Below are 25,619 nucleotides of genomic sequence, written 5' to 3'. Positions count from 1 at the left end.
CGGATCTGTTTAGTACACTACTTACTTTGTATCTTTTTATTTAGGTCTCTGCTGTATTTATTTGTTTACTTATTTATTTTCATTGCAAAATATTCTTGTTCATAAAGCACTTCAAACATTTATTTTGCCATGCAAATGTACAAAACTTGTCATGCCGTTAAGGCACACTAAATTGAGAAATTGAGGGAGACTAGGGGGAGGGATTGGAAGGCAGGAGAGGAAAAGAGGGAGGAGAGAGAGTGGAAGGGAGCAGGGCGGAGGGAGGGGAACGGATGGGAGAGATCAACCACTCAGCTAAGAGGGAGAGAGAGAGGGGGAAGAAAGAGATAGAAGGAGGGAGAGAGAAAGAAAGAGAGGGAGAGAGAGGAAGGGATGGAGAAAGAAGACAGAGGGAGGGAGAGAGAGGGAGAGAGAAAGAGAGAGAGGGGGAAGAAAGAGATAGAAGGAGGGAGAGAGAGGGGGAAGAAAGAGAGAGAGGGTGGGAGGGAGAGAGAAAGAGGGAGGGAGGGAGAGAGAGGGAAGGAGGGAGAGATGGGGGGAGGGAGAGACAGGGGGAGGGGGAGAGAAAGAGGGAGGGAGAGAGAGGGAAGGAGGGAGAGATGGGGGGAGGGAGAGAGAAACAAAGAGAGGGAGGGAGAGGGAGAGAGAGGAATGGCGCGAGAAAGAGAGGGAGAGAGGGAGGGAGAGAGAGAAAGGGAGAGAGAAAAAGAGAGCGAGAGGGAGAGCGAAAGAGTGAGGGAGAGACGTGGGGGGGAGGGGGAGAGAGAGAGAGAGAGAGGGAGAGGGAGGGAGAGAGAGGGGGAGGAAGAGAGAGAGAGAGAGAGAGAGAGAGGGAGAGGGAGGGAGAGAGAGGGGGAGGAAGAGAGAGAGAGAGAGAGAGAGAGAGAGCGCCTCGTAACCAAGGCATCAGAACTGTTACTACTGCTGCTGTTACAGCTGTGTGTCCAGCCGAGCGCCGCGGATAATAGGTGGGCGCGCGCGCGCACGCGAGGGGACGCGCCTCGAGGAGTGATTTTTTTCTCTTTTTTTTTTTTTTTTTTTTTTTCCTTTCCCACCGCGGACGCTCCGCAGCCGCGCGGCGATTCCCCGCCCTCCTCGGCTCTTTAATGTGCCTCCTGCTCGCGCTGCCCGTCACTCTCGTTTCCGCAAGTGCCGCCGCTGGATCCTGCTCCGTCCCTCGCCCGATTTCCCCCCCCCACCCCCCTCACCCTCCTCCCCCTCCCCGGTGTCGCTCCCACGGCGCGGGGAGGCTGCGCTCGTGCCGCCGGAGAGGAGACGCGCGAGACGCGGGAGAGGCGCGAGAAGCGACGGCGCACACAGTAAGAGAAAGGCGTGTTCCTGCTTCTTCTTCTTGGGTTCGGGGATGCGGATGGAGATGAGGATGAGGATGAGGACCGGGATCGGGGGTCGCGGATCGCGGATGGATGGGGATGGGGATGCTCGGGGGCGAGCTGCCGGTGCGCGCTCCGGGAATGGGCTGAACCGGCTTCTTCCTGGGTGGTACGAGCGCAGAGAGAGAGAAGTGCTCAAGTTGACCCGCGAATATGTGGGTCTGCGCGTTTGAATTCGTTCGGACAGCTGGGGGTCAGCAGTACAGTAACTTTAAAAAGCAATTGTGCCTTTTTTCTTACATACATTGGCATCGAGTGATCGTGTGTGTGTGTGTGTGTGTGTGTGTGTGTGTTTGGAGAGGGGGGAGGTGGGGGGTGCTCTACCCGCTGCGCTGTGCTGTGCTGCTGGGAATTCGGGCAGCGGGGAAAGAGGCAGAAAACAGTGCAAATGTGCGCGCTCCTGTGCGCGAGCCCACGGGAGAGAGGGGTTATTTATAGTGAGGACAAACATGAGAGGGTGAGATCAGAGAGGAGAGGAGCGAGAGAGAGACCAGAGCAAGAGTTCCTGAAGAAGGCAGGATGAGCGTTCAGGGCATGTGAAGGAGCGGAGCGGGGAGTGGAGGGGAGGGGAGGGGAGGGGAGTGGAGGCATCTTGGCTCAGGGTGCGATGACTGACAGGCGCAGGTCATGGGCCTCCCAAGCACATGCACTGGACCGCAGTGCAACTGACAGTAGTTTTACATGGGCGTAATAAAAACGGAGAGAGATCCGAAAGAAAAAGTGTCCAAGTGTCCAAGCAGAGTTGTGGACGGAGGAGGGGGGACAAAGCAAAAAAAAAAAGAAAAAGTGAGCCCGAAATGGAGAGAACCGTAGAAACCGGTCCGTCCTCGGGATCTATTTGCAGCGATCCGCTTCTGCGTCTATTTATAGCGTCCATCTATCTGTCATCTTTCATCAGCACCATCATCCTCCTCGGTCTCCTCCTGTCCCGAGCTCATTGTGCGTATTGCCTATGGAGACGCTGTAGGTAGGTCACTGTGCGGGGCGGACATAATTATACAGTGGAGAGCGCTTCCAGAGAGGAGCGGAGGCTGGGGAATGGAGTGGAGCGAAGCTGTGAGTGATCAAACATCGGAGATCGGTCATGGGAGGGGAGGGGAGGGGAGGTTAGAGGAGAGGAGGCCGGCAGCATGACAAAAAGTTGGGGGGGGGGGGGGGGGATTCTGGGAGGTGAAGGTGGTCCATCGCTGGAGGAACGGAGACGAGGTGTGCTCACATGCGCTGAACGGCGGGGGTGGTGCCCGACCGGTCATTCATCTATGCAAAAGGGGAGATGGGGAACCGACCGCAGGGGGGCTCAGATGTGCACCAGCAGCGGAACGACATTATTATTAATAACAATAATAATAATCATCGTAATAAATGTCATTATTTTATCATCTCCTACATCTGTGAACTTCGTAGTCCTCACCACTGCACGCTCTGCTCTTCATCCCCCCTCCCCGCTTCACGCATTCCTCCTCCGCCGCCGAGCGAGGGGTCCCGCAGCAGCTTGGCCTTCGCGCCTCAAACGTGGTTCTCGTGACATTTAACGCGCTCGACCCGGCTCGTCCGGCCTCACGCATCGACGCCGCCGGACTGTCGCTCCAAGGCCGGACTTCTTTGAATACGTTTGATGGCGACGGATCCGTCGGCTGCGTCTTACGGCGTGGTCGCTCTCGTTTGATGTGATGATGTAAAATACCGTGGTTTTCAGCCCATCATAATGGGCCTTGGAAGTGCTGTTAACCAGTGCCGTCCCCCCTCCCTCCCTCGGGGCGACACTGGTGCTCAGCGCTTCCCAAGTCATTGTTTGTCCAAATTACCCCACCACCCCCCCCGCCCCTCCGCCAAAGGTGGTGTCTGAAGTGGCTGTGGTTGGAGGATAACTGACCTACAATATTCTCCAGGCTGGGGGGGGGGCGGCGGTGGAGGGGGGTTCATTTTGATGTCTATTTTTACCCAGCTCATTTTCCACCCTTCCTGCCACCTTGGCCAAAGTCGTCGATTGATCTGGTATAGCTGTGGGCCACAAGTCTCCCCCCCCCCCCCCCCCCCCCCCCCCCCCCCCCCCCCCGCCACACACACTCATCGCTGACTTTCCCTTCGTTCTCTTCTTGTCGCACGAGTCCTCCGCGTCGATTTCTTTTGTCCTTTTTATGTTGCATATTTCAGACGCGTCCGTCTGCCGTCGTATCTCCGCACCTTCCGTTCGACGTTCCGAATTTACATTTGTTTTCAACGTTAATTCTGCGCTATACTGCCATGGGAAAGCACGTTATTGGTTAATGACTAATGTCACCCTCATCATCACCATCATCTTCGTCATCATCGTCATATATCTTCGATCCTGCGTCTGCGTTACTATAACGCACCGCGTCCATGAGGGACCGGAAAAGGTTCCGTTGTGCGTCCGGAAGGCCGCTCCGTGGACGTCCGTGTTGCGCGGCTCATGCTTTGATTTGTAGCTGTATCATCGGTCATCTGCGACGGCGTTCTTAAGAAGTGCAGATGTGTCACGAACAGTTTTTAGGTCACCCTCGAAGTCAGTGCCGAGTGCTGGATGAGCGCCTCCCGTAGGCCAGTGAGTTGCTTGCGCCCCCCCCCCCGTCAGTAGGTGAAGGAAGTGATCAGCTGGAGACCGCTGGAGGAGCACGGACCGTGACTTCGGACACTAAACGATCGGCCTGACTGCGTTCAGTCGAGCAGGGGATTAGAAAAGACAACCGCTGCAGGAAATGAGGGGGAAAAAAAACAATAAAAGAACAACAAACGAAACAGAAAATGTGTTTATTCAAATTAAAATGTAAATGTTAATTTAGTTCCTGCAGTAATAAATATATAAAAATTTAATGACTTGATTTAACGTAAAATGAAAAAAATAGTAGAGTAATAGTAGTTTCTTGTACCCGTGGCTCTTACTCTGGCTGTTTACTGTCCTGTGGAGGGAGGGGCATTAATATGAAGTATCCATGTAGGGGTGTGTGTGTGTGTGTGTGAGCTGCTCCGTCTTCGGAGAAGGACTTCCAGCTTGGCGCTCATTTCCTCCTCCCTCTCCTTTCCATTTCCACACTTAATTTTTCCATATTTCTTCATGGTTGCTTATTTAGGGGTGGAGGCCAGCGCTTTTACATTATTACCGCGGTTTAATTGGACCCGAAGTGTGCACGCATTTAATGAATGCGGTTTGTACCGCAGGGGGGAAGAAAAAAAAAAGTGCATGGGGTGTCATGTCAGCAGTCAGCAATCAACAGCGGGTTATGAAAAAGGTTATTATTAGATAAAGATTCGATACAAGAGAGCAGGAGCTCGGGTGACAGTTGAAACGCGGTGCTGCTACTGCAGCCATTTAAACTTTAATGATATGGATTCTGTTTCCCATCTGATGTTGACACCCAAGTCCTCCTTAAGGAAATTCCACCGAACTGCAGAAAGTTCACAGCGAAACGATGTTTCTTTCAAGGTACAATGCTGAATGGCCGTATTTCGTGTTTACCGCCGCGTCATTCATTCATAGACTATAGTATGTGAAGCAAAATGAATTAACAGCCGTGCTTTAAAAAGGTGGTGAAGGAGCCTCATATTAATGCGGAATGATAAATACTTGGGGGCTCAATGAAATACTCCTCAAATCAGAACCCTAAGTGCTATCCGCTAACCCTAACCCTCAGCCACTAACACCATCTCCTAACCCTAACCCCTGTGCTCTAACCACTAACGCTAAAAAAACCTCTAATCCTCATCCACTAACCGCTAAACCCTAACCACTAACTGCTAACCCCAATCCTAAACCCTAACCCCGAACCACTAACTCTAACCTATATCCTTTAACCACTAATTTTAACCATTTACCCCATCCACTATCCACATGAACCCCTATCCCCAATCACTAACTCTAACTGCTATCCCCTAACCGCTAACCCCTGTGCTCTAACCACTAATCCCTATCCCCTAACCTCTACTCTCCATCCGCTAACCCTAAACCCTAACCTAACCTGCAACCCCTATTTCCTAACCACTAACCCCTAACTGCTAACCCCTATTCACTAACCCTAACCGCTAACCCCTAACCTATATCCCCTAACTGCTAAACCCTATGCCCTAATCCTAACCACTAACCCTAACACCTAACCCCTAACCAGTAACCATAACCTATATCCCCTAACCGCTAACCCCTATAATCTAATCCCTAACCACGAATCCCATCCCCTGACCACTAACCCTAACCCCGACCCCCTAACCACTAACCATAACCTATATCCCCTAACCCTTAATCCTTACCGCTAACCTCTAACCCCTAACCCTTAACCCTACCCTTAAATCATGGTGCAGAGTCGCATGACCTCAACATCCAGCTGGAAAAACGGGACCCATCACTGTCACGGCGCAAATGCGCAGCCAAACGGTAATACCTGTTGGCAGGGCTAATATACCATGTTCACTCAAGCAAGGAGGCGAGTGAATAGGACTTCCACTGAATTATTTTAACGGTGGAATTTTCTCCTTTTCAGACAGCAGTCTGCCAAGAATCTCTTCATGTTGCCCCTCTCTCTGTGTATGAAATAACATGACCTTTATAGGCATTCTCAAGTTATAACGTGGTACACGTGAAAGGCAATACCCTGACCCCAAAATGAAGACTTCAGAAACGAGTCACATGTCCTTTTGCAGCTGTATCCAGGGTGCTGGAGGGAACAGGAATATATTAAGGATGATGGAAAAAGAATTTGCCACAGATATTTTGGAATTGCTGGAAATGCATTTAAGAGCTTGTCAGTGAGCTTTGCTTGAGTATGAGAAATCAATAGGTGCTGTCCAAGTTCATAGTAATACCAAGTAAAAAGAGGAAAAATACCACACTGGGTTTTTTTTCGTTCTTTATCTCAGGAACTTTACCTTCACGGAGACAAGAAGAAGTGTCTCATACCAGCTTCTTGAACCAGTACCCTTAATGTTTTCATAATGAGAAAAACAAAGTCTTCAATTATGAAATGGAAAACTGAATATGTTTCATAAGTGCAATTCAAGAAAGTGAATAGACAGCAGGGGCAGAATGAAATGCAGTGATTTCGGGTGAATTTATAGTACTCGTTTTATTGCCTCTAGACCAGAAGGTTGCAGGTTCTAAACCCACCTCCAGCTGTAGTACCCTTGAACAAGGTACTTACCCTAAATGACCCAACTGTATAAATGGGTAAATAATTGTAAGAAGCTTAACATTATAAGGCGCTAAATGAATAAAGGTAATGTAAATGGAAGGAACTTGCAGGTTTTGACTCGATTTATAAAAGTGGGTGAATTCAGGTGAAGAACATGGTTTCTTAGCACCAAAGAGTCACATGAGTAGGACCTGAGTTTGCAACCTTCAGGTGACAAATCCGTGTCTTCTCTGCTATACTGTCTGGCAGGTGACGATAAACAACACTTACTTTTATTAGCGGCTTCGCTGCTGCCGGTGACGATGGCTGGAAAAGGTCTCGGATGTGGCTGTGAGCTCTCAGTATGAGATGTTCAGGGCAGTAGATTCCAAAATCGTTGTAGGCTCTGTTGGCAATGTTGGCCAAAACTTGTCCTGATGATCATTTTATTTACAACTGGTCCCTAGTTTATGATGGGGTTACGTTCCACGAAACCCATCGGAAGTTGAAAATATGCATTTAATACACCTAATACACACCTTTGCATGGCAGACTGGGAGATGCGGATCGCAAGAGAGCATCGCACTGCATATCGCTTGCCCGGGGAAAAAAAAAAGTTCAAAATTCGAAATACAGTTTCTACCGAATGTCTATCGCCAGCTCACCATCGTAAAGTCGAAAAAATCGTAAGTCGAACCATCGTAAGTCGAGGACCACCTGTATTCGCCCTTCGACATTTTGCCGTTTTTCCCGAATGTGCTGACGTTGTGTTATTTATCGTTACGACAAATGGCTTCACCCGATTCCCAGTGGGAGTTCTTTGACCTGGAGACCGATGGACCCACAGCAACGTCTCAAACACGCTCATCCATTGGTCCGGCGGGTATGGTTAGTCGTCCCATCCGCTGCGTCAGTCTCAACGCGTCAAGCCTTATACTCATCATCTGGCTTTTGGGGAGGTGTAGATGCCAGTAATGAATTCCTAATGACCTGTTCCGGTTGAGCTGCGGCTCCTGGTGATGGCGCTGGACACGCAGGCGCTGCTGCTTATCCTTACTGAGCATCGATCATCGTCAGTCTGCGAGGCTTTCCTGTCGGCAGAAGCCAGTCAGCAGCATTACATCACTGCCAACATTTGGGGATGTCAAAGGCGAGGCTTTCAAGCTCTCTACCGCCGCTGTGCCGCGTCTGCGATCCGTGAGCCGCGGCACCTACAGTCTTACATAACCAAACTGGTGAGAAATCATTTTTCTTATTATCGGGCTCTTCAACTACACGCTCATCAGCTAGACCACTATGGGGCACAAACAATTAAGGAGAATTAAGAAGCGACTCGGGCAATCCATGGAGTGTGGGGCGGGGGGGACGGGGGGTGTACAGAAGTTTAACTCCCGTTTTAAGCTATTTAAGATGAAAGTGCCTCTTCCTGAAAGCGGTAAATAAATTATAAGTTGGCCCTTAAATTTCCCACATTTGATCAGTCTGGACGGGGCTGTGTTGTGTTACCTGTTTTACAGAAGTGCTTTACACCGTTGGCAGTAATGTGATAATTACCACTTTGCTGGGTGGACCAACGTTCGGCGAATACTGAGCAGCGACAGTGGGACTGTGATGCTTCGGGGACGACTTTATGTGCCATGAGCCACTGACAGCAGCACTTCATTCTGGATTATAGACATATGTTTAACTATATACAGTATATGCTATACATTATCTATGCATTTTACTTTAGTATTACCCTTTTTTCTTACCTGCAGCATGAACTCCTGATTTCATTCACCCCATTTTAGATAATACTTTAATTTTTTATTGTTTTCTTCTGTTTAAATGAGATTTTGACAACGATTCCATGGGATCGAGGGGCAGATTAAGTCTTTTACTCTGATAACAAATTTACTTTTAATGCTGTATTATTCTTCTTACCTTCAGCTGTATACCATGTGATGGAAGCGTAGTTAAAAAAAAAAAAAAAAAAACAAAATATAATAATTAATAACGAAAAAGCCAGAATGTGATGGTGGGATATATATAGAAGCAGGGAAGAAATGCCGGCGTGAATGACACACTTTGTGCAAATGATGCATCAAACATTTATCCGTCATGGATCTGAAGTCCGGCGAGGAACCTTGTGGTGGGTAACGGAAGCAGAAATAGCCGGCGCTACAGCCTGTTGAGGCTGAAACATATTTGTATTTCTCTCCTTTACTTTTATGCTCAGTTCCGTAACAGTGATGGGGTTACAGCTCGAGTCATAAGAAGCTACTTCCTCTCTCTTGACTAACGTAGAGGACGACTGAATAAAGATGTGACGGATCAAGGAGGATGATGCTGTGTTGATGATGCTCTTAGCTTTGCCTCCAGTGCATGACAATGAGCTTGTAGGATGTGAGACAAGGTGTTTTCCAGTTCCAACACCCTGCTTAATTGCTGCTATTATTATTATTATTATTATTATTATTATTATTATATATATATATGTATATATATATATAAATAATAATAATGATAATGATTACTGACCAATAAAAAAATTGCTCAATAAATGTATTATTATTTAATAATCAATATGATTTATATTATTAAACCTTTTAATATCTAATAATAACAGTTTATTGTTTTGTTTTAAAGAATTCAACTCTGCCACCAAAGTGGCTGTATGTTATTTATAGGCATCTGTTTGCCCTCTGATCCATAAAAGTTAAATTTCAGTGTTGTTCTTTGGAAGAATGAGTGTGAATAACAATAATTAATTACTAATTGGGCCAATAAGGCAGGGGGTTGGGTTGGACTGGAAACCCGCATTCTCTCCATCATCTAGGGACTCGGTCTGACACTGTTGTAAACAGTCCTGTTAAGTTCTGTCAGCCACTGCCAACTGCTTCCTGTCCACATTCTTTTTTTCTCTCTCTTTTCGTACTGTAACCGTTTCAGTTATGGCATTATACAATGCCTTTATGTAAGTTCTGATTCACTGTGAAATATGAGTTTTCTCCATTAATAAAATAAGACTGGCGCTTTAAAGGAGCACTCATCCAAGGTACTTTCTGCTTCATATTCTTACTACCATGAACGTGCCAGCGCGATTCCTGAGTTTATGATGATGATGATAACAACAACGTCGTCATCGGAATCACTGTCATACAGAGGATTTATCATCGTGATAGGATAAATAAAAATAATCATTGTGCAGCGGCAAACACTATGACGTCAGATGACCGCGTCTGTGTCTAAAGCTCTTCATCTGTTGAAATGTACGTTTTTTGCTGAATTGTTTGTCACTCTGGAGAACCACGTCTGCTGAATGAACAAAGGTAAATGTAGTAAATATTTACCTTTGGCTTTGCTGTTCTGCCTTTCATCAGTACATATATATATACATGAGTAAAATTCTCGATGGCTGTGGACAAGAGAGTCAGCGAATGACCATAAGTTATTAATGTAGTTGTGTTTCATTATTTCTTCATTGTTACTACGGAAAGTTTAACAGCAAGGTAAAATACCGTGGAAAGGGGCTGATTAGCATGGTTATAAAAAAGGTTTAATAAGAGTTGAGATTTATCAATATGTTACAGCCACAGCATCGATATAACAAAAGTGCACAAGTGGGACAGATTTTATTTCGATAGCACAAAAGCACAGAGGCCTGGCGGAGTGTATAACATGAAAGAATTTTCAATATCTGATCCGTGGGCCTCCGGTACCCTTTGCTGACATCAACGGAAATGCTATGTGTCTGTAGCCAGCGCTTCGTATTTTTTTTCCAACAATCTCTGGAGCAGCGATGGACTTGTTTCAAAATGAAGGGGAAAAAAAAAAACCCGGAACCATGAAAAATGAATGAGCTTTTGTGATTTCATTTACTACTTCATTCATTCCAGAAGCTCCTTTGTTCTTTAAATGAGAAGACATTGCACTGGTGTTTTGTTAACTTTCACGCAACGTAAATGTTTATATATGCCTCAAAAAAAAAAAAAAAAATTACTAGGAAGGTGATCAGGAATCGTCGATATTTAGATAAAGTTTTATGCAGCTACTCGTGTGATGAACGTTGTTTCATATGGTGGAAAGAAACAAAATAACTGTAGTTAAGAATCACGCGTCTGCATCTAAATGTCTCTTTCCGCTAACGTAACGTACATTATGTAATTAATTATTTACATTAATGTAATGAACACATTGTATTTTCTATGAGATGTATGTCGCTTTGGAGAAAAGCGTCGCAAAATGAATACGTGTAATTATAAAATGACTGCAAAAATTAGTCAGAAGGAGGGACTCGATGTGAGCAATAGGTAGATGTTGTGTGGGGGGGTAAGACTTTGCAATGAAAAAATAATAAACAAATAAATAAAATAAGAGAGGGAAATATACACAGGAGTGTCTTTAAAGAAAATTATGGTTGTTTGTAGGGCTGATATTGAAACTGAGGCTTCTAAACTTCTAAATATTGATCTATACATAGATTAATATGACAGAGTCTTTAAAACAAGTGTTATCAGTAGCTTTTACCATTAACTGTAATTACTTTTCATTTAATTATTCTGTTTTTTTTTAATTTAACTGTTAGCCTCTGATGTAAAGTCTATTTATTTTTATTGATTTATCAGAGGATTTTCTCCAGAGCGACTTCCAGTGAACTCTATGTAGTGTTATCAGCCCACACACTTTATTCACCATGGTAACTTACACTGCTAGATACACTACTTACAATAGGTCACTCACCAGTGGAACACACACACACACACACACACACACACACACACACTCACACTCTCTCTGTCACTTACACATTGTGGGAGAACCTGAACAGCATGTCGTTGGAGTGTGGGAGGAAACCAGAGCACCTGGAAGAAACCCGCACAGAGATGGGGAGAACATGCAAACTCCACACAAACTGAGCGGGGATCAAACCCACGTCCTCTCGCACCACCCAGGCGCTGTGCCACCACACTCCCTTTATTTGGAACACCAGATCATAAAAATCTTAAAAAAAAAAAGTCTTTTTGTGCCATTTCCAATGTTTTAGTTTAGTAAAAATAAAATAAATAAATAAATAATTTTTTAAAAAAGTCCCAAAGAAGCTAAATAAATAATAAAGAATATAAAAGCAGAATCATCGGGTGATGGATGAAGTGTGTGCTGGAGGAAGTAATGACACATCGGTTGGCTCGTTTATGAGAAACAGTCTTGGTTCACAGCAGTGAAAACAGTGGGCAGCTTTGGGATGGAAAACTGCATTAAAACGGGGGCAGCTGACAGTGCGGTGATCGGAGTGGTTGGGGTAGCTTCGCTTTGCGAGCCTCTTGGAAAAAAGCGTCAGATAATTGAATGAAAGTAAATAAATTTGCGTACAGGTGATCGGGACCCAAGAGCGGTGGGAAAGTGATGTCTTTATTACTGTATTTAAACAGAAGCTGCGTTTTTACCTCAAAGCTTTTCCTTTCGCCGTCTGCGTTCTCAGTCGTACTTAATTCTCCTTTGCCCCGTGAAAACATGCAATGACTTTTGAAACCTGTTGGCCCAGCTGTTCAGCCTTTTTTGTGCCTCAAGGCATCTTGTCATATTCATTATGAGAGAATAATGAGAGCCACTGTTGTAATATCCATGCAAATATAAGTATCGGTGACTCTGGGCTGCGAACTTGTATTATATTCACGTGTCGCGTGTGTCACGTAATGATCCAATTTGCACGCATTATCACAATGTCGGACGCACTGTTTTTATTTTTCAAACAAAAATCTCTGCAGCACAGTGCCGCATCGTTCTGCATTGTGCTCTTGGCAGGCGCTCCAGCAATTTTAAGCATTTTTATATTATTGGTTTGCGAGGCATTTTTGAACATGTTTTTAGAGCCAAAGGGTCACCAGTTTTTTTTTTTTTTTCCCCTCCACCTAGAAATATGTTACAGCCCTCAGGTGCTCAAATAGCTTCATATCGGAGCAAATTGTGACAGGAACAGCACAGTTACATAATCATCAGGGGCCAAACTGCAAAGACTAATTGCGTATTCAATTCAGGACCACGAAAGAAATGCTGTTCCAGTTTATTACATCATCACTGGGCACCAGGGGTGCGCTGGTGGCTCATCTGCCCTCTTGCAAAGGTGGCTTGTGGGGTGAAAGTCGGCATTTGACTGTCTGCTACAGTATTTTAAAAGCTCAAAAACTGCCCAGGAGGCACAGTCATGCCACCGAAATATGATTTTCTCGGTGCTCAAATTACAACCCCTCATTGTTTTCTTAAAAATTATTTTTAATAATTTCCCTTGTCCAGAGATTACAGTGTATTACAACGTACAAGTTATACCAAGCTGAAAGTATTAATTTTTTACCTTTTTTTGAATAATCCCATTTACTGTATTTATTACCTTTACCCCATTATTTATTTCTTTTTTTTAATTTGTTTTTTAATTTGTATATGCGAACTGTATTTCCGTTCCACTCGGACGGACTGGCATCCCGTCCTGTCCAGGATACGCTCCGGATCACCGCAACCCTGCTCAGGACAAAGCAGTTATTGAGATCGGGTGGATGGATTTCCCTCCCACGCATGTGTTTCCAAACATATAGGAGCTTCACTGCCTTGTGAATATACGGAGTGTTTTGAAAAAGATATGAAATGCAGGGACAGCGAAAAGCGATCACGTTTTTGCTCTACAGAATGGCAATTTTCGCAGCCTTACTTCATCGCACACTGTAGGAATACAATAGTCTCTAGATATGCCAACTGCGTTTTAATTGAGTCCTCCAGCTCTAATTCCAACTTCTTGTCCCAAGACATCTCCCGGTCTCTTGATGTTATTTAATAAATCCAAAATATTACAGTTCGCAAACAGCGCTGGTTACCGTATTGCTGAAACGGTACATTTTTTGGTTTGCATTGCATTCCGAAAGTGCGGTTTTCATTTTGAAGATCATATATAAAAATGGCTGATATATAAAAATAGCTCATGTGTGGCAGGAGATTTTTATTTTCTGTTAATTAAGAGCGGAACCCACTTTTCAGGAGAGACCGCTTTTGAACATCCTTCCATGTAAACTTTAAAACGGAAATATGGAAGGGCTGGGCTTGGGGTGTACTGGGTCAGCGCTCAAATCACATGCGGTGCGATGTGAAGTGGAACACCCAGGAGACCAAGACTGCCAGAAGTGTCCACTTTTTGGGACATTTTGGGAACATAAAATGTTATGGGTGCAATTTGACATGTGTTCGGGGCCTTTGCGTATTGGAAAGGAAAAATGGGATGGCCAACATCAGCATCAACATTTTTCACATTTAATTGTTCCCAGATGAATGCCTCTAGGTTTGAACGTACTGTCGTTGCATTGCAGATTTTTAACACGAAGACCAATAATGCATCATGTCCCTTCTCTCTCACAAGCACAAAAACGCGCATCTCATCCCAGACGGGTCGGAAGAGTCCTCGCTCGGCTTCGTCGAGCGCTTCCGGTATCTTTGGAGCGTGAGCGTAGGACCTACCATATGCAGGAGACGCTGAGGGGCGGGGACGTATTATCGGAGAGAGCGAAAGTGAGAAAGAAATTCGCCACTCCTCTTTGGTGGGATAAAAGTGGGGCGATCTGTTCCTTGGATGTATTCCAATGAAATTTCCCAGGGACCCGAGACACTGAAAATATCTTGCTATATGCATGCTCTGCCCTACATAGGGAGGGGAAGGGCGCGCGAGAGAGAGGGAGGGGCAGCGAAGTGCATGTGCACGCGTACTAGTGCACCGCCACGCGTGAATGTGCCCGCGCGTGTGCCGTGTTGGGCCGACCACCTCGCAGAAGGAACGAAAAGCACGCGCGCGCGGCGTTGGGGAAGCTGCCGAGAGCCGCTCGTCCTCTTCCTTTGCGGGAAAGTCCTCCTCCGGTCAAGCGTTCCGTACGGCAGCGATTTAAGATCCACGGCGGGGCGGCTTTCCGAGCGTCGCAAAAGACGAGTAAATCGCCGTCAAAGCGATGCGACGTGGAGGAGGTCGCTTGATGGCACGCGGACCCAAGTGGCTATCTAGGACTCGGCGGAATGTTGACACCGCGCCGCGGGAGCGCTCGGCAGCACGGCCCAAAATAAGACTCGTCCTTCGCTCAAGGAGAACGAGAGATTAACAAAGCGGAGGACAGCACGCGGAGATCTCTCGTCTCTTTTATCTGTCGATCTTTGTTTGCTCATTTCCAACCAGAGATGTTCTCCAGTTCCTCTATCAAAGCCTTTCTGGCACCATTGTCATCTTACTTCTTCACTCTGGCAGTTCCTATTCATCACTCAAATTATGTGCCTCCTCATCTTTCACTCGTGACCAAACAACACACTCGTCTCCCTCCACATCTCTTTCTTCTCCTTTTCCCAGCTCGGCCCATTTCGCACCACCGACCACATCAAACTTCTGCGGTGTGACATCCAGCTCTCCTTTTCTTCCGTCTGCTATACGAGTTCTTCATTTGCGTCCCATCTACACATCGCTCTCCCGAGACCCGTCTTTCCGAACCTTCTTACGTTACATTTGCATTTATTTACTTAGCGGACACTTTTCTCCAAAGCGACTTCCAATGAACTCTATGTAGTGTTATCAGCCAACACACCTTATTCACCGCGGTGACTTACACTGCTAGATACACTACTTACAACGGGTCACTCATCCATACATCAGTGGAACACACGCACTATGGGTGAACCTCAACAGCAAGTCTTTGCACGTCTTTCTTCCCCACGTTCCACCCGTGCAAAGTTCTCCAACTCAGTTGACACCCTACATGCGTCCATAGCCAGCTCCTCCGTCTCCCTCGCTGCTGTGCGAAGAGCGCTCTCCTCGCCCGTTCCCCCCCAATTAGCTGACGCTTTGACAGTCTATCGACCTCTCCGCTCTCCGCGCAGCTTTCAACCCCCCCGTCTCCTCTCTCAGCAAAATGTAAAAGAGCAGAGTCCACTGAGTCTGTGGATATAAACACAGTGTTCCCTGGGTGTAAATTATGATGTGATCATATTAAGCATCCTATGTGGAGTCAGCGCTGGAGAGTATGCGGTGTTCATTAAGTCAAATCTGGGGCGGTGCTGTTGTGTGGGCTCGTTGAGTTGACCCCCCCCCCCCCCCGCCAGCTCACCGTGCTGAACTGCAGGTCAAGTCGCTGTCCACCTAGAGCCCCCGACTTCTTAGTCTGTCTATCAGCGTGACAGCTGGCTGCTCCCGCGGTCACTTCCCGTCATTCCAACGCCTTAAGGTCATTGAAGTCGTCACCTGTCATGTTCTCGTCTTATTTTCCCCTCTTTGCGTCTTTCATTCGCTTGGGTTCGCCCCGGGCGTCGTGTAGCATTTACGGTCTCGGGGTTCAGATGGTCGTTTTTTTGAGCCTTCAGCCTGGCGTTATTAACCACGGCGCCTTGGCTGGGTGTTTCAAAGCGTAACCTGGAATCATTGCGTATAATGATCTCCCAGCGGATGAAGGAGAAACCACACGCTACAGGGGAACGAGGTGATTGAGTAAAAATGCAACGACAGCAGCGCGTCAGTGCGTTTTGCGTGCCTGCGAAGCCGTTATGTTTGCATGCATCTCATTTTCCTCCGCACCCCTTAAGGAAGAGGGGTCCTGGCGGTACTGCACACGAAACCCGAAAGCGCCACGTCAGTCATTTAAAATTCGCTATTGGAGCTGCTTCTCTTGTCCTAGGAGTGGCAGTTAACGAACACTGTACATGTCGCTCCCTGTGTAATTTCTAAATTATTCCTTTTCGTTACATTTCATTTGTCAGTGTGTCTCCAGGTATGAGGGCGTCGCTGCCACCGCCGGCCCACTGTCGCCATGACGATGCCACTGAGTCCCCTCTCCAGTGACGAAGAACAGCAAAGGATGCTGGGAAAAAGCCAACACTTCTATCCAGGGGAAGAAGGTGAGGAAGGGGAGGAAGAGGATGAAGAGGAAGAGGGAGAGGAAAACCATACAGAGGGGGTAGGAGACAAAGAGAACGGAGAGCTGGAAGTAGAGGAGGAAGAGGAGGAGGAGGAGGAGGAGGAGGAGGAGGAAGAAGAAAAGGAGATGCCGAAAGGGGTCCAGTCCCGAGGCAGGGAGGAGGGCCCCAGGCACATGGCCAACATGGCCAACATGGCCAACATGGTTGGACAACAGGTTGGAGAAAGACAACGACGATCCAGCAATCCAGGACACATCGGCACGTCCCACCTGTCCAACCCCGGAGCCGCTCTCCACCAGCCGGTCGGTCAACAGCAGCCGCTCCATCCCCTAAGCAATCGCCAACAGATGAGACGACTGAAGGAGCGCAGCCAGAGCACAGTGAACCCGGCAGAAGACACACACATCTCCATGATGGTGTTCCGCATCGGTATCCCCGACATCAAACAGACGGTCAGTCCGCCTCAAGTCCTCTTGTAGTTCCATTTCTATTTCTGGTGAATGCACCATGGGGGAGGCGGGGGGGGGGACCTGCAGCAACTGCTGTAATTGCAATGCACAATGCAGCATAATGCACGCGTGGCTAAAAATAGCCGGGGAGTTATGCCGTGCACATCACGAAGCTGCGGTGTGGGATCAAAACGCCGGGAAACAACAACCTCGACACTTTAACGAGAAGCGTCCATTAGATCAGAGGCAGCCGGTCCCGGTCCTTGGGAGCTGCAGGGTAGCGCAGCTTTCATTCGACCGCAGTCCCTAAATAAGATCCACTGAAGTATATAGAATAAGAGGGATTCACCCTTCCTTACGGTACTGCAGCAACTAAGAGGTTCGAAGGCTTCCACGCATGGTGGTAAGGTATAAGTGAGGGACTAACGAAGAATCCGAGCTGCTCACCTCCGTGTTAGATACGCAAATTCAGAAGGACCTCGTGGGATTAAAAGAAAAAAGAAAAAACACACTCATGCATATGTGATAAATCAGAATTACTTGAAATTCATTTAAGTACAGTAATGCACACAGAAGCCGGTGGTACGTCTATAAAAAGGTCGGGTAGGATGTTGAAATGTCACGCACAGCGGTGCGCCTCTCTTCAGCAGAAAGGAGCTTGTGCATCAGATCATCCGAACGAAAATTAGCCAAAATGTTCACATTACGGGGCAAACTATTGCATTAGCCTATAGTGACGAGCGTATCGAAAGCCTGGAGCCGGGGCAATTTCGGTTGTCATTACTACGGCAACGGTGGAGTTGAAGAGTGACATCAAAGGCTTCCAATGAGGTTTTGGAACTTTTGATTGACGCTTCCTAATTTTGGCCCATTGTTTGCATTACAGCCAAAAAGGTTCTCTGGGGTGGGATTTTTGACCTCTCGTGCACCGAGGCCCCGTCGCGAACCGTAGGGAGCACGAGTATCTGCCATCGCGGGATGCCGAAGGCGTCGATAATGAAACCCAGATGGACCGTGTTACAATCGCGCGACAGTAATAAAAATTGGAATGGCGTCCACATAAATAGCGGCAGCGGCGGCACTGAGGGATATAAGCACGGAAATCGTTTTTAAAGCTCCTTAAAGTGCAGCCTTCGCCCTCAGTCTCCCTGCAAACAATAACGGTTATTTTGAAGGAACGAACGGAATCTCTTAGGCTTGCCGTAACACCAACCAGCAGCGGTGGAATTAAATGCCATTTAAGGAGCAGCAGCAGGTGGGGTAACAAATTGTGCCTTTAGCACCAGGCGGGGCAGTAAAGATGATGGATCTGTAACAGCTGAGGAAGTGACGGTACACATTTTAATAATAAATATCATTATTGGCTTGGCCAGCGTTTTTGTCTACGCTCGATTAGCGTTAACCCGTTAATGGTCCGTGCGCTTGGCTCAGTACCGCGCTCAAGGGTATTCAAGCGGAGTAGCCCTGCCGGGGATCAGATGAACAACTTTCAAGTTCCGAGTGCCTGTCCGGAACTACCACCCTGCCCGTCGCCCTAAATTAAACTCGCATTTCAAAAGCGCGGCTAAGGGTCCCACTGCGATCGTGGCAATATGGAGCGGTTCTGGAGGAGTGTGACGTTCATGCATTGAGACGCGGTAAAATGGGAGCGAGAGGTGCCGTCGGCTGAGCGGTGACTGCGGAGGACCCGCTTTGCACGTCTGACACGTGCTGGATACTCATGCCTACGGAAGCATGCTTTGAATTATCGACGCGTGACCCTCCCCCGACTCTTGTGCATACGTGATGCTTGAGACGTAACAGCAGCGGGGCTTTTTCTTAATTTTTTTTTTCCACACAGTTAAATTATGCACCATCAACAGGCTGGTAAATTAACTTTGACAGGGTTAATGTGGACCAACAGGGGTCTTATATGTGGAAGCAAGCCAGCTCTCGCTTAATTGATTAAATTAAATGGTCGCCGGATGGACTTTGTAGGAACCGGATACGCCGGGGCCACTGGGGTGGACGCGGCTGTGCTGGGTTTCACCAGACATCATCTTGGATTAACCTGTGAGCAGCAGGCCCGTGTTTCGTTCGCGCGTCCGGGGCATCCGACGGCCGAGCGCGTTCCCTTATTTAATGACTGCCACGCAAGGGCGTCGCATCACGCCGGCTCGAACCGTGCCGAACCGAGAGGCGTGAGCGCGAGGCCCGCCTCGATGCGGTCCATTTGAGCGGAAACGTCGGGGGAGGACCAGGCGCCGCTCCGCTAATGCGGCCTCATCTCGTTACTTGTGCTGCAGCTCTCTTTATTCTCAGGAGCAGCACAAATAGTGTTGTGCGCCAAGAGCGTCTTTATTGAGTGGCCTTTCCCGCGCGCTGATCCTTCCTTTATCGACCCTTGCTGGTCCCTCTCTCTCTCTCTGTGTGCGCGTGTGTATTCTTGCTTATGCCTCTTAATAATTTAGAGGCCCCTATTTATTCTAATAGGCAGCCATCGAGCAGGCGAAAGCGCAACATTTAAAGGCGGGAGAGGCTGAAGCGATCGGGCGGGCAGCGGACGCGCGTAGCCACGTGCGCGCGCCCGTCTCGTGTTCATGACTAACTTGTCTGTCACCTCCGCCCCCTTCTTAGTCCCGACACGTTTAGTTTGTTATGAACATAGCAGCGATTCGCCCTCGATAAATGCTAATTGCCCGTTAATTGGGTTTTAATGAGACGGGGGAGAGATCCGCGGCAGACAGCGAGAACGCGCTCGGTCGACGGGGACAGGAGCGCCGCGGCGGGAGTCACGTGATCGCCATTGGGCGGGAACTCAGAGGCGCCTGGGTCGACCGAGCCCGATGATGGAGCGCGCCAGTCCGGAGCCGCGGTCCCTGAACTGTGGACGCGCGCGGCCCATGAACAACGACACCTCCGTTCTCGCACCCCTGCGAGCGCGAGCATTCGCGTGCGGGTGAGAACTGAGAAAACCTACGCCAAAAAAAAAGAAGAAAAAAAAGATGCAGATCAAACGGTACCACTTAGTAATGCAGCGATGAGCGGCGGTCCGCCGCGGCTCCGTCGACGTAACTGTCGCAACGCACGCGGCCACATGGCGCGCGGTCATGCGTCACGTCACAGTCAGCGCCCGCGTGCGATGCGCGTGAACCTGCGCCGATACGTGACGATGCAAACGCGCTGGTAAACCGACTGGCTCAGTGACAGCATTGTTCGTTCAAACATAAATAAAAAAATAAATAAATAAATAAAGAGCAGCTCGGATACGCATGGAGGGGAGGGGGCATTCGAAAGCGGGAGTCCAGAGAAGCCCAACTCCCCATAGGTCTCATTAATGCCTCCGAACCCCGTGCTCGTGCCCTGTGGAAAAAAAACCGCAGGAGAAGAGCGGGAAGGCGCGAGCGGACGGCGCGCGGGAGCTCACACAGAGATAAAGCGCGAGAGCGCTGCGGGGGACACGCCCTGCCTCGCGCGCACATCAGAGGCCCCGCTTAGAGTGCTCCGGTTACCGTCGTCACGCAGCCGCGGGCCCTTCAGCTGGGACGGGAGCACGTTGTCCGGGGACGCACACGTGGGGCGAGCGGCCTTTGCGCTTCCGTTCCGCCGCAGGTGTCGGGACTTCTCTTTTCGTCCGTGTCCAGGGCCCCCCGCCGCGCCCCTCCCTGCCCACCTCGCGCCTGTTCGAACGTGCCAGTTGTGGCTCCGACATGATTTTGTGGGACACCTCAAGTGTATTCCCATCTGCTTTTTAGTTCCCCCCTCCCGCGAGTCAGTTCGTGTGTGGTCTCGCCTGCCACACTGTATAATGATTTGTGTGTCACAGGACAGCGGCATCAAACGGACTCCTGCGATGTTTAATGTAACAGCGCTAATACAGTTTAAATGGCTATAAATGAACTGCTATGGATAATTAGTTGAGAGGGGCGCGATTGCTATAATTATCATTCTTTTATTCGCACTATATTACATCTATCTCTCTCTCAGCCACTTACATCACTGCTTTGTGCTTTTCATTTAACCTGTGTGTGTGTGTGTGTGTGTGTGTGTGTGTGACATTGCCGAACAGTTACTTCTGCGCTCTCCCCTCATTTTTGTCAGCTGCACACCCTCTCTATGATTCCTCTCTCTTCCATATCTGAACTTTATGTATCCTTCTTGTTTTCATCCTCCACATTTCTCTTTCTCATAATTTCACACACAATCACACCGCTTCATTCAGTCAGCGCATCCCATAATGCCCTGCCTCCCAGCGAGTCATTGCCACGGCAACCAGCAGCCAGCTCCACTGAAGAACTCGTTGCCATGCCAATGGTGCTGACTGTGTGCAAACTGAAAGTGTGTGTGTGTGTGTGTGTGTGTGTGTGTGTGTGTGTGTGTGGGGGGGGGGGGGGGTTCATTACATGTACTGCACCTTCACCACGTTCACAAAGACCCTGATTGAGGAAGTAACTGCTGTGAATGTACTCTGCTGTCGAGAACAAATGGCGTCTACACTTAATTCCGTTAAATGATGTTTAATCCTGGCGTATTAAACTACTTCACTTAGCGATGGAGGCGACAAGAAGAGACCCTTACTCCTAATTTTCATACAGTGCATGGAAGAAGACATCGGCGCTGGGTTCCGCTTTGAACCTCCCTTTGGCCTCCTGGCTGTCGCTCAGTTTCTCTGCAACGCTCTCTCTCGGAGCAGCATGCATTAAAGAAATGCATTTCACTCTCTTCTCTTTCCATTTATTAATTATTTTGTATTTTTCCTATGATGCATATTTAAAGTACATACCAAAAAATGAATTACCCAGGGAAGGAAAGAGTCCTAGGCCCGGTGAGAAGAAAAATAAAATAATATGGGCCTTTCAAACATGATTACAATGTAATTGTGTTCCTGACACATTAACACTGGCAGGAATATTTTATAAAATATATATTGCAATACTCTTTCCCTCTGGTGAGCAAAGCAAAATTAATTCTAGAAAAAAGGAGCGCAACATTAATCGTTAAAAGAGAGATATAGCGGTGCTGCTTGTCTCCTGTGTGCTGAATGATGGTGCTGTTGGAGCAGCAGCTGCTGGGTGCCGTGTCTGTACCCTGGTGCACCGTAGGAATGAAGCGTTTTACACTCGAGAGATGTGGTGGGTGTTGTTTATTTATTTATTAATTTGTTTACAGTGTGTTGCAGTTTGTATTGATGACTGAATGCATAAGGCAGATTTTTTTCTTTTTTTTTTTTGGGTATCCCACTGCTGCCATGGAGAGACCACCTGTGAATGGTCTTGGTTCTAACTGAATCCTAATTTAAGGCTTTCCGTTATAGATGGTTTAGTCCCAATCGTCGTGTGGCATTTTTTGACCTTTCGAGATTTTCAGAATTTGCACAGATTAAGTTGAACCGAACGTGCAACGAAATAAATTTGCAAAACGGTAAAAAAAAGTGATTATTAAAATGTTTTATGTGTCTCTCCCTCGGAGTTACTAATGCAATATTCAACTTAATTTTTCGTAAAAATAAAAAAAAGCTTTTTAATTAATTAACAGCCAACATCTACAGTGAATGACTGATTAATCTTCATTTTTGAATTTCATGCAATTAGCACATTTTTAGAATCTGAAACACCCCACCTCCCCATAAGCTATCTCTTGAACAAGTGATAATGAGCTCAGTGATGCCAGAACAGAGTAGAAGTTTGAGCCTCATCCTCTGGATTTGGAGAAATCCTGCAGTTACAGCTGCAGCTTGTCCGGTGTCTCCGTCTCAGTTAAAATCTTTCCAGCTTTTAAGTGGAGGAACTCTGTTGTCCTGGATGGATCGCATTTACATAGATGACATGAAGCCATATCAGACAATGAAAGTCAACAGGAGTATTAAGCAGCAATTAAAAAGTTACAGCTCACTTGGTCCAGTCCACCAACTTCAAAAAAAAAAAAAAAAAAAAAAAAAAGTCACCTGTAAGGCCTGTGACATAATTTGCACAATGTCGCCCTCTAGTGTTTATGGACCTGCGCAGCATCGACATTGAGCGACAGAACAGTGATCGAAGTGCGCACGCGCATATTCAAATACCCCTGGTGCCGCAACTACACGTGCATTCCGTGCATTCCCTTCTCATTGTGTATTGTTGTCAGTGGACATTCTGATTTGTGTCGGTGCCCATTGTCTTCCTCTCTGTCTCCCCCTGCTGCTCTCTTAGCAGAAGTGTCTGAGATTCAACCCCGATGCTACGGTCTGGTGCGCCAAGCAACAGGTGCTGTGCTCCCTGACTGAGACCCTGCGAGACGTGCTCAACTACGGCCTCTTCCAGCCAGCGACGGATGGACACGATGCCAAGTTCCTGGAGGAGGAGAGGATGCTGCGGGACTACCCGCAATCCTTTGAGAAAGGGGTGCCGTATTTGGAGGTTGGTGTAGAAAAAGCACATCCTCGCTCCGTTTACGTTACATTTATTTAACAGACACTTTTCTCCAAAGCAACTTCCAATGAACTCTATATAGTGTTATCAGCCCGCACACCTTACTCACCGCAGTGACTTACACTGCTAGATACACTACTTACACACTATGGGTGAACCTGAACAGCATCTTTTTGGATTGTGGGAGGAAACCAGAGCAGTCGCAGGGAGAACATGCAAACTCAACACGGACTAAGCAGGGATCGAACCCACATTCTCTCACACCATCCAGGCACTGTGAGGCAGCAGCAGCACTGCTTGCTGTGCCACCGTGCAATCTTTTAATGATGTTGTCTTGGGAACCAGGGCAGCATGGTGGGGCAGCATGGTGGTGCAGCAGGAAGTGATGGTTCCTGCTCAATCTGGCTCAGTCTGTTGGTTTGCCTCTTCTCTTTCTGCTCACACGAGGTGCTTTGGTTTCCTCCCACATTCCAAAGACATGCTGTTCAGGTTCACAGAGAGTGTGTTCCACTGATGTATGGATGAGTGACCCAGTGTAAGTAGTGTATCTAGCAGTGTAAGTCACCACGGTGAATAAGGTGTGTTGGCTGGTAACACTACATCGTATCCACTGTAAGTCGGTTTGGAGAAAAGCATCTGCTAAATATGTAGATGTAATGAAGGGATGCTGAAATTTTGATAAAATTTGACATATTTTCTCTTTCAGTTTCGATACAAGACCAGAGTGTATAAGCAGACGAATCTCGATGAAAAGCAACTGGCCAAACTGCACACTAAGGTACTTCTGTTGTGTGGGTGTGTTTCCAACTCATTACTACCTTTTGTTACTCTACCCTATTCCAGCATTGTTTGCAGTAAGTTTTGCATCACTTGTGCAGTGACGTCTGGTTACCTGACTAATACGCACTGTTTACTATTGTTTTACACAGTGTACTTGCCCATAAGTGCTTTTTGCATCTCATCACAGGCCAGTTTAAAGAAGTTCATGGACTACATTCAAGGTGGCTTGGTGGAGAAGACGGCCAAGTTTCTGGAAAAGGGCCTCGATCCGAACTTCCACGACTCCGATACTGGGGGTGAGGCATCGTGCTCACGGACACGCGGTATAATTCCCTCTGTGTACAACGGCCCGTTTCGGCATTTTTCCGAATTGCACCCGCTGCCATGTGCTCATTAGTGAGGATTATGCTAAATTACCATGACGCAGCGAAGACAGGTTTGGTACGGCACAATAACACACTGACTCGTTGGTTGTGGTTATTAGAAACACAGCTGTAAAACCATCTGCAGATGATTCCAGCACCTGTTCATGTCCATCACCTCAAACACTTCCTAATTTACCATAGTAAGTAGTTCCTATAGCTGTCAATGCTGAGTATTAAAATGATCGTCGCCTTTAAAAAAAAAAAGGACACTTGTCAACGGTTTTGTAATGATCAACTTTTTATTATTCTTAAATTTGCGTGTGTTTAACATGTGTTTTGATGCCCGTGATTTTACAGTAAATGGTCAATCTGCTCTTTTAATTCCGTTTATTATCACGTTGCCCTAGTTCATAAATCTGATGCGTGAGAATGAGCTGATGAGTTCTATACCTGTAACCAGGGCTGGTTTTATAATTTGGTGAACCTGGTCTGAAGAAAAGCCTCCAGTTCTTTGAGGGATGAAGGAGGTGGAAATCTATTTCATGCTGTGCTCTAGAACCTTCCATGAAGCTTCAATGATGTATAGTAGGTCCAGTGATAGACGAGGCCATGGAAGGTGTTTGACTTCATTCTGTGCATAACATTATCCTGCTGGAATACGGGAACATCATGAGGGAACAGTTGGGTCAATATATTGACCTCATAATCCTTGGCTGTTATGTGATCGTGTAGGGCGGTCTTACCTCACGACTCTCATGAGATGTCTACCCAAACCATCCTGTCATGTTTAACAGCTGACAATCAACATTTCGGGTTGAAGGCTTCCTTTGGCGTTGTCCAAACGTAAACCTGTCTGGATGTAGGAAACGGGTGGAAGTCGCTCATCAGAACACATTAGATTCCCATTGCTCAGAGGTCCAGGTTTTGCGCTCCTTACACCAGGTTGTTATGCGTCGCCCGCGGATACGAGCGGTTTCCGAATAACAGCCCTGCCATAAACTCCAGCTTTGTGGCGCTCACGATGTACAGTTTTTGTTGAGGTTGAGTCAAAGAGGCGTTGAATCACTTCGCCGGTAATTTTTGAGGCCGAGCTTTTTGTGGCATTTAGAAAGAACAGCCTCAGAAGTGAACATCCATCCCTGTCCGTGAGCCTCGATTTGTGACCGCCGGTCCTCTTTGCCGACGCGCTTTGTCCGTGTTTAGCGTACGCGCTCGCCGTTTTTGA

General features: G+C 47.4%; 1 protein-coding gene across 5 annotated transcripts in view; it reads left to right on the top strand.

Moving 5' to 3' along the window:
• The first annotated feature begins 928 nt into the window (after nucleotides 1–928).
• Nucleotides 929–25,619, top strand: part of LOC108923943 (SH3 and multiple ankyrin repeat domains protein 1-like) — a 65,873-nt gene continuing 41,182 nt past the window's right edge. For 3 of the 5 annotated variants that reach the window (XM_018735016.2, XM_018735017.2, XM_018735014.2), the window contains exons 1-5: nucleotides 1,084–1,319; nucleotides 16,256–16,866; nucleotides 23,034–23,237; nucleotides 23,956–24,027; nucleotides 24,217–24,325. In XM_018735016.2, coding sequence (XP_018590532.1) covers nucleotides 16,306–16,866; nucleotides 23,034–23,237; nucleotides 23,956–24,027; nucleotides 24,217–24,325 — 946 coding nt within the window. In that variant the 5' untranslated portion in view covers nucleotides 1,084–1,319; nucleotides 16,256–16,305. Of the gene's footprint in view, nucleotides 969–1,083; nucleotides 1,320–16,255; nucleotides 16,867–23,033; nucleotides 23,238–23,955; nucleotides 24,028–24,216; nucleotides 24,326–25,619 lie in introns of those variants that run through there. The other 2 variants (XM_018735015.2, XM_029246783.1) reach the window with 2 other exon arrangements.

Source organism: Scleropages formosus, chromosome 20, assembly GCF_900964775.1.
Source record: "Scleropages formosus chromosome 20, fSclFor1.1, whole genome shotgun sequence".
Classification (NCBI taxonomy): Eukaryota; Metazoa; Chordata; class Actinopteri; order Osteoglossiformes; family Osteoglossidae; genus Scleropages; species Scleropages formosus.
This window is presented reverse-complemented; position numbering and strand designations above follow the sequence as displayed.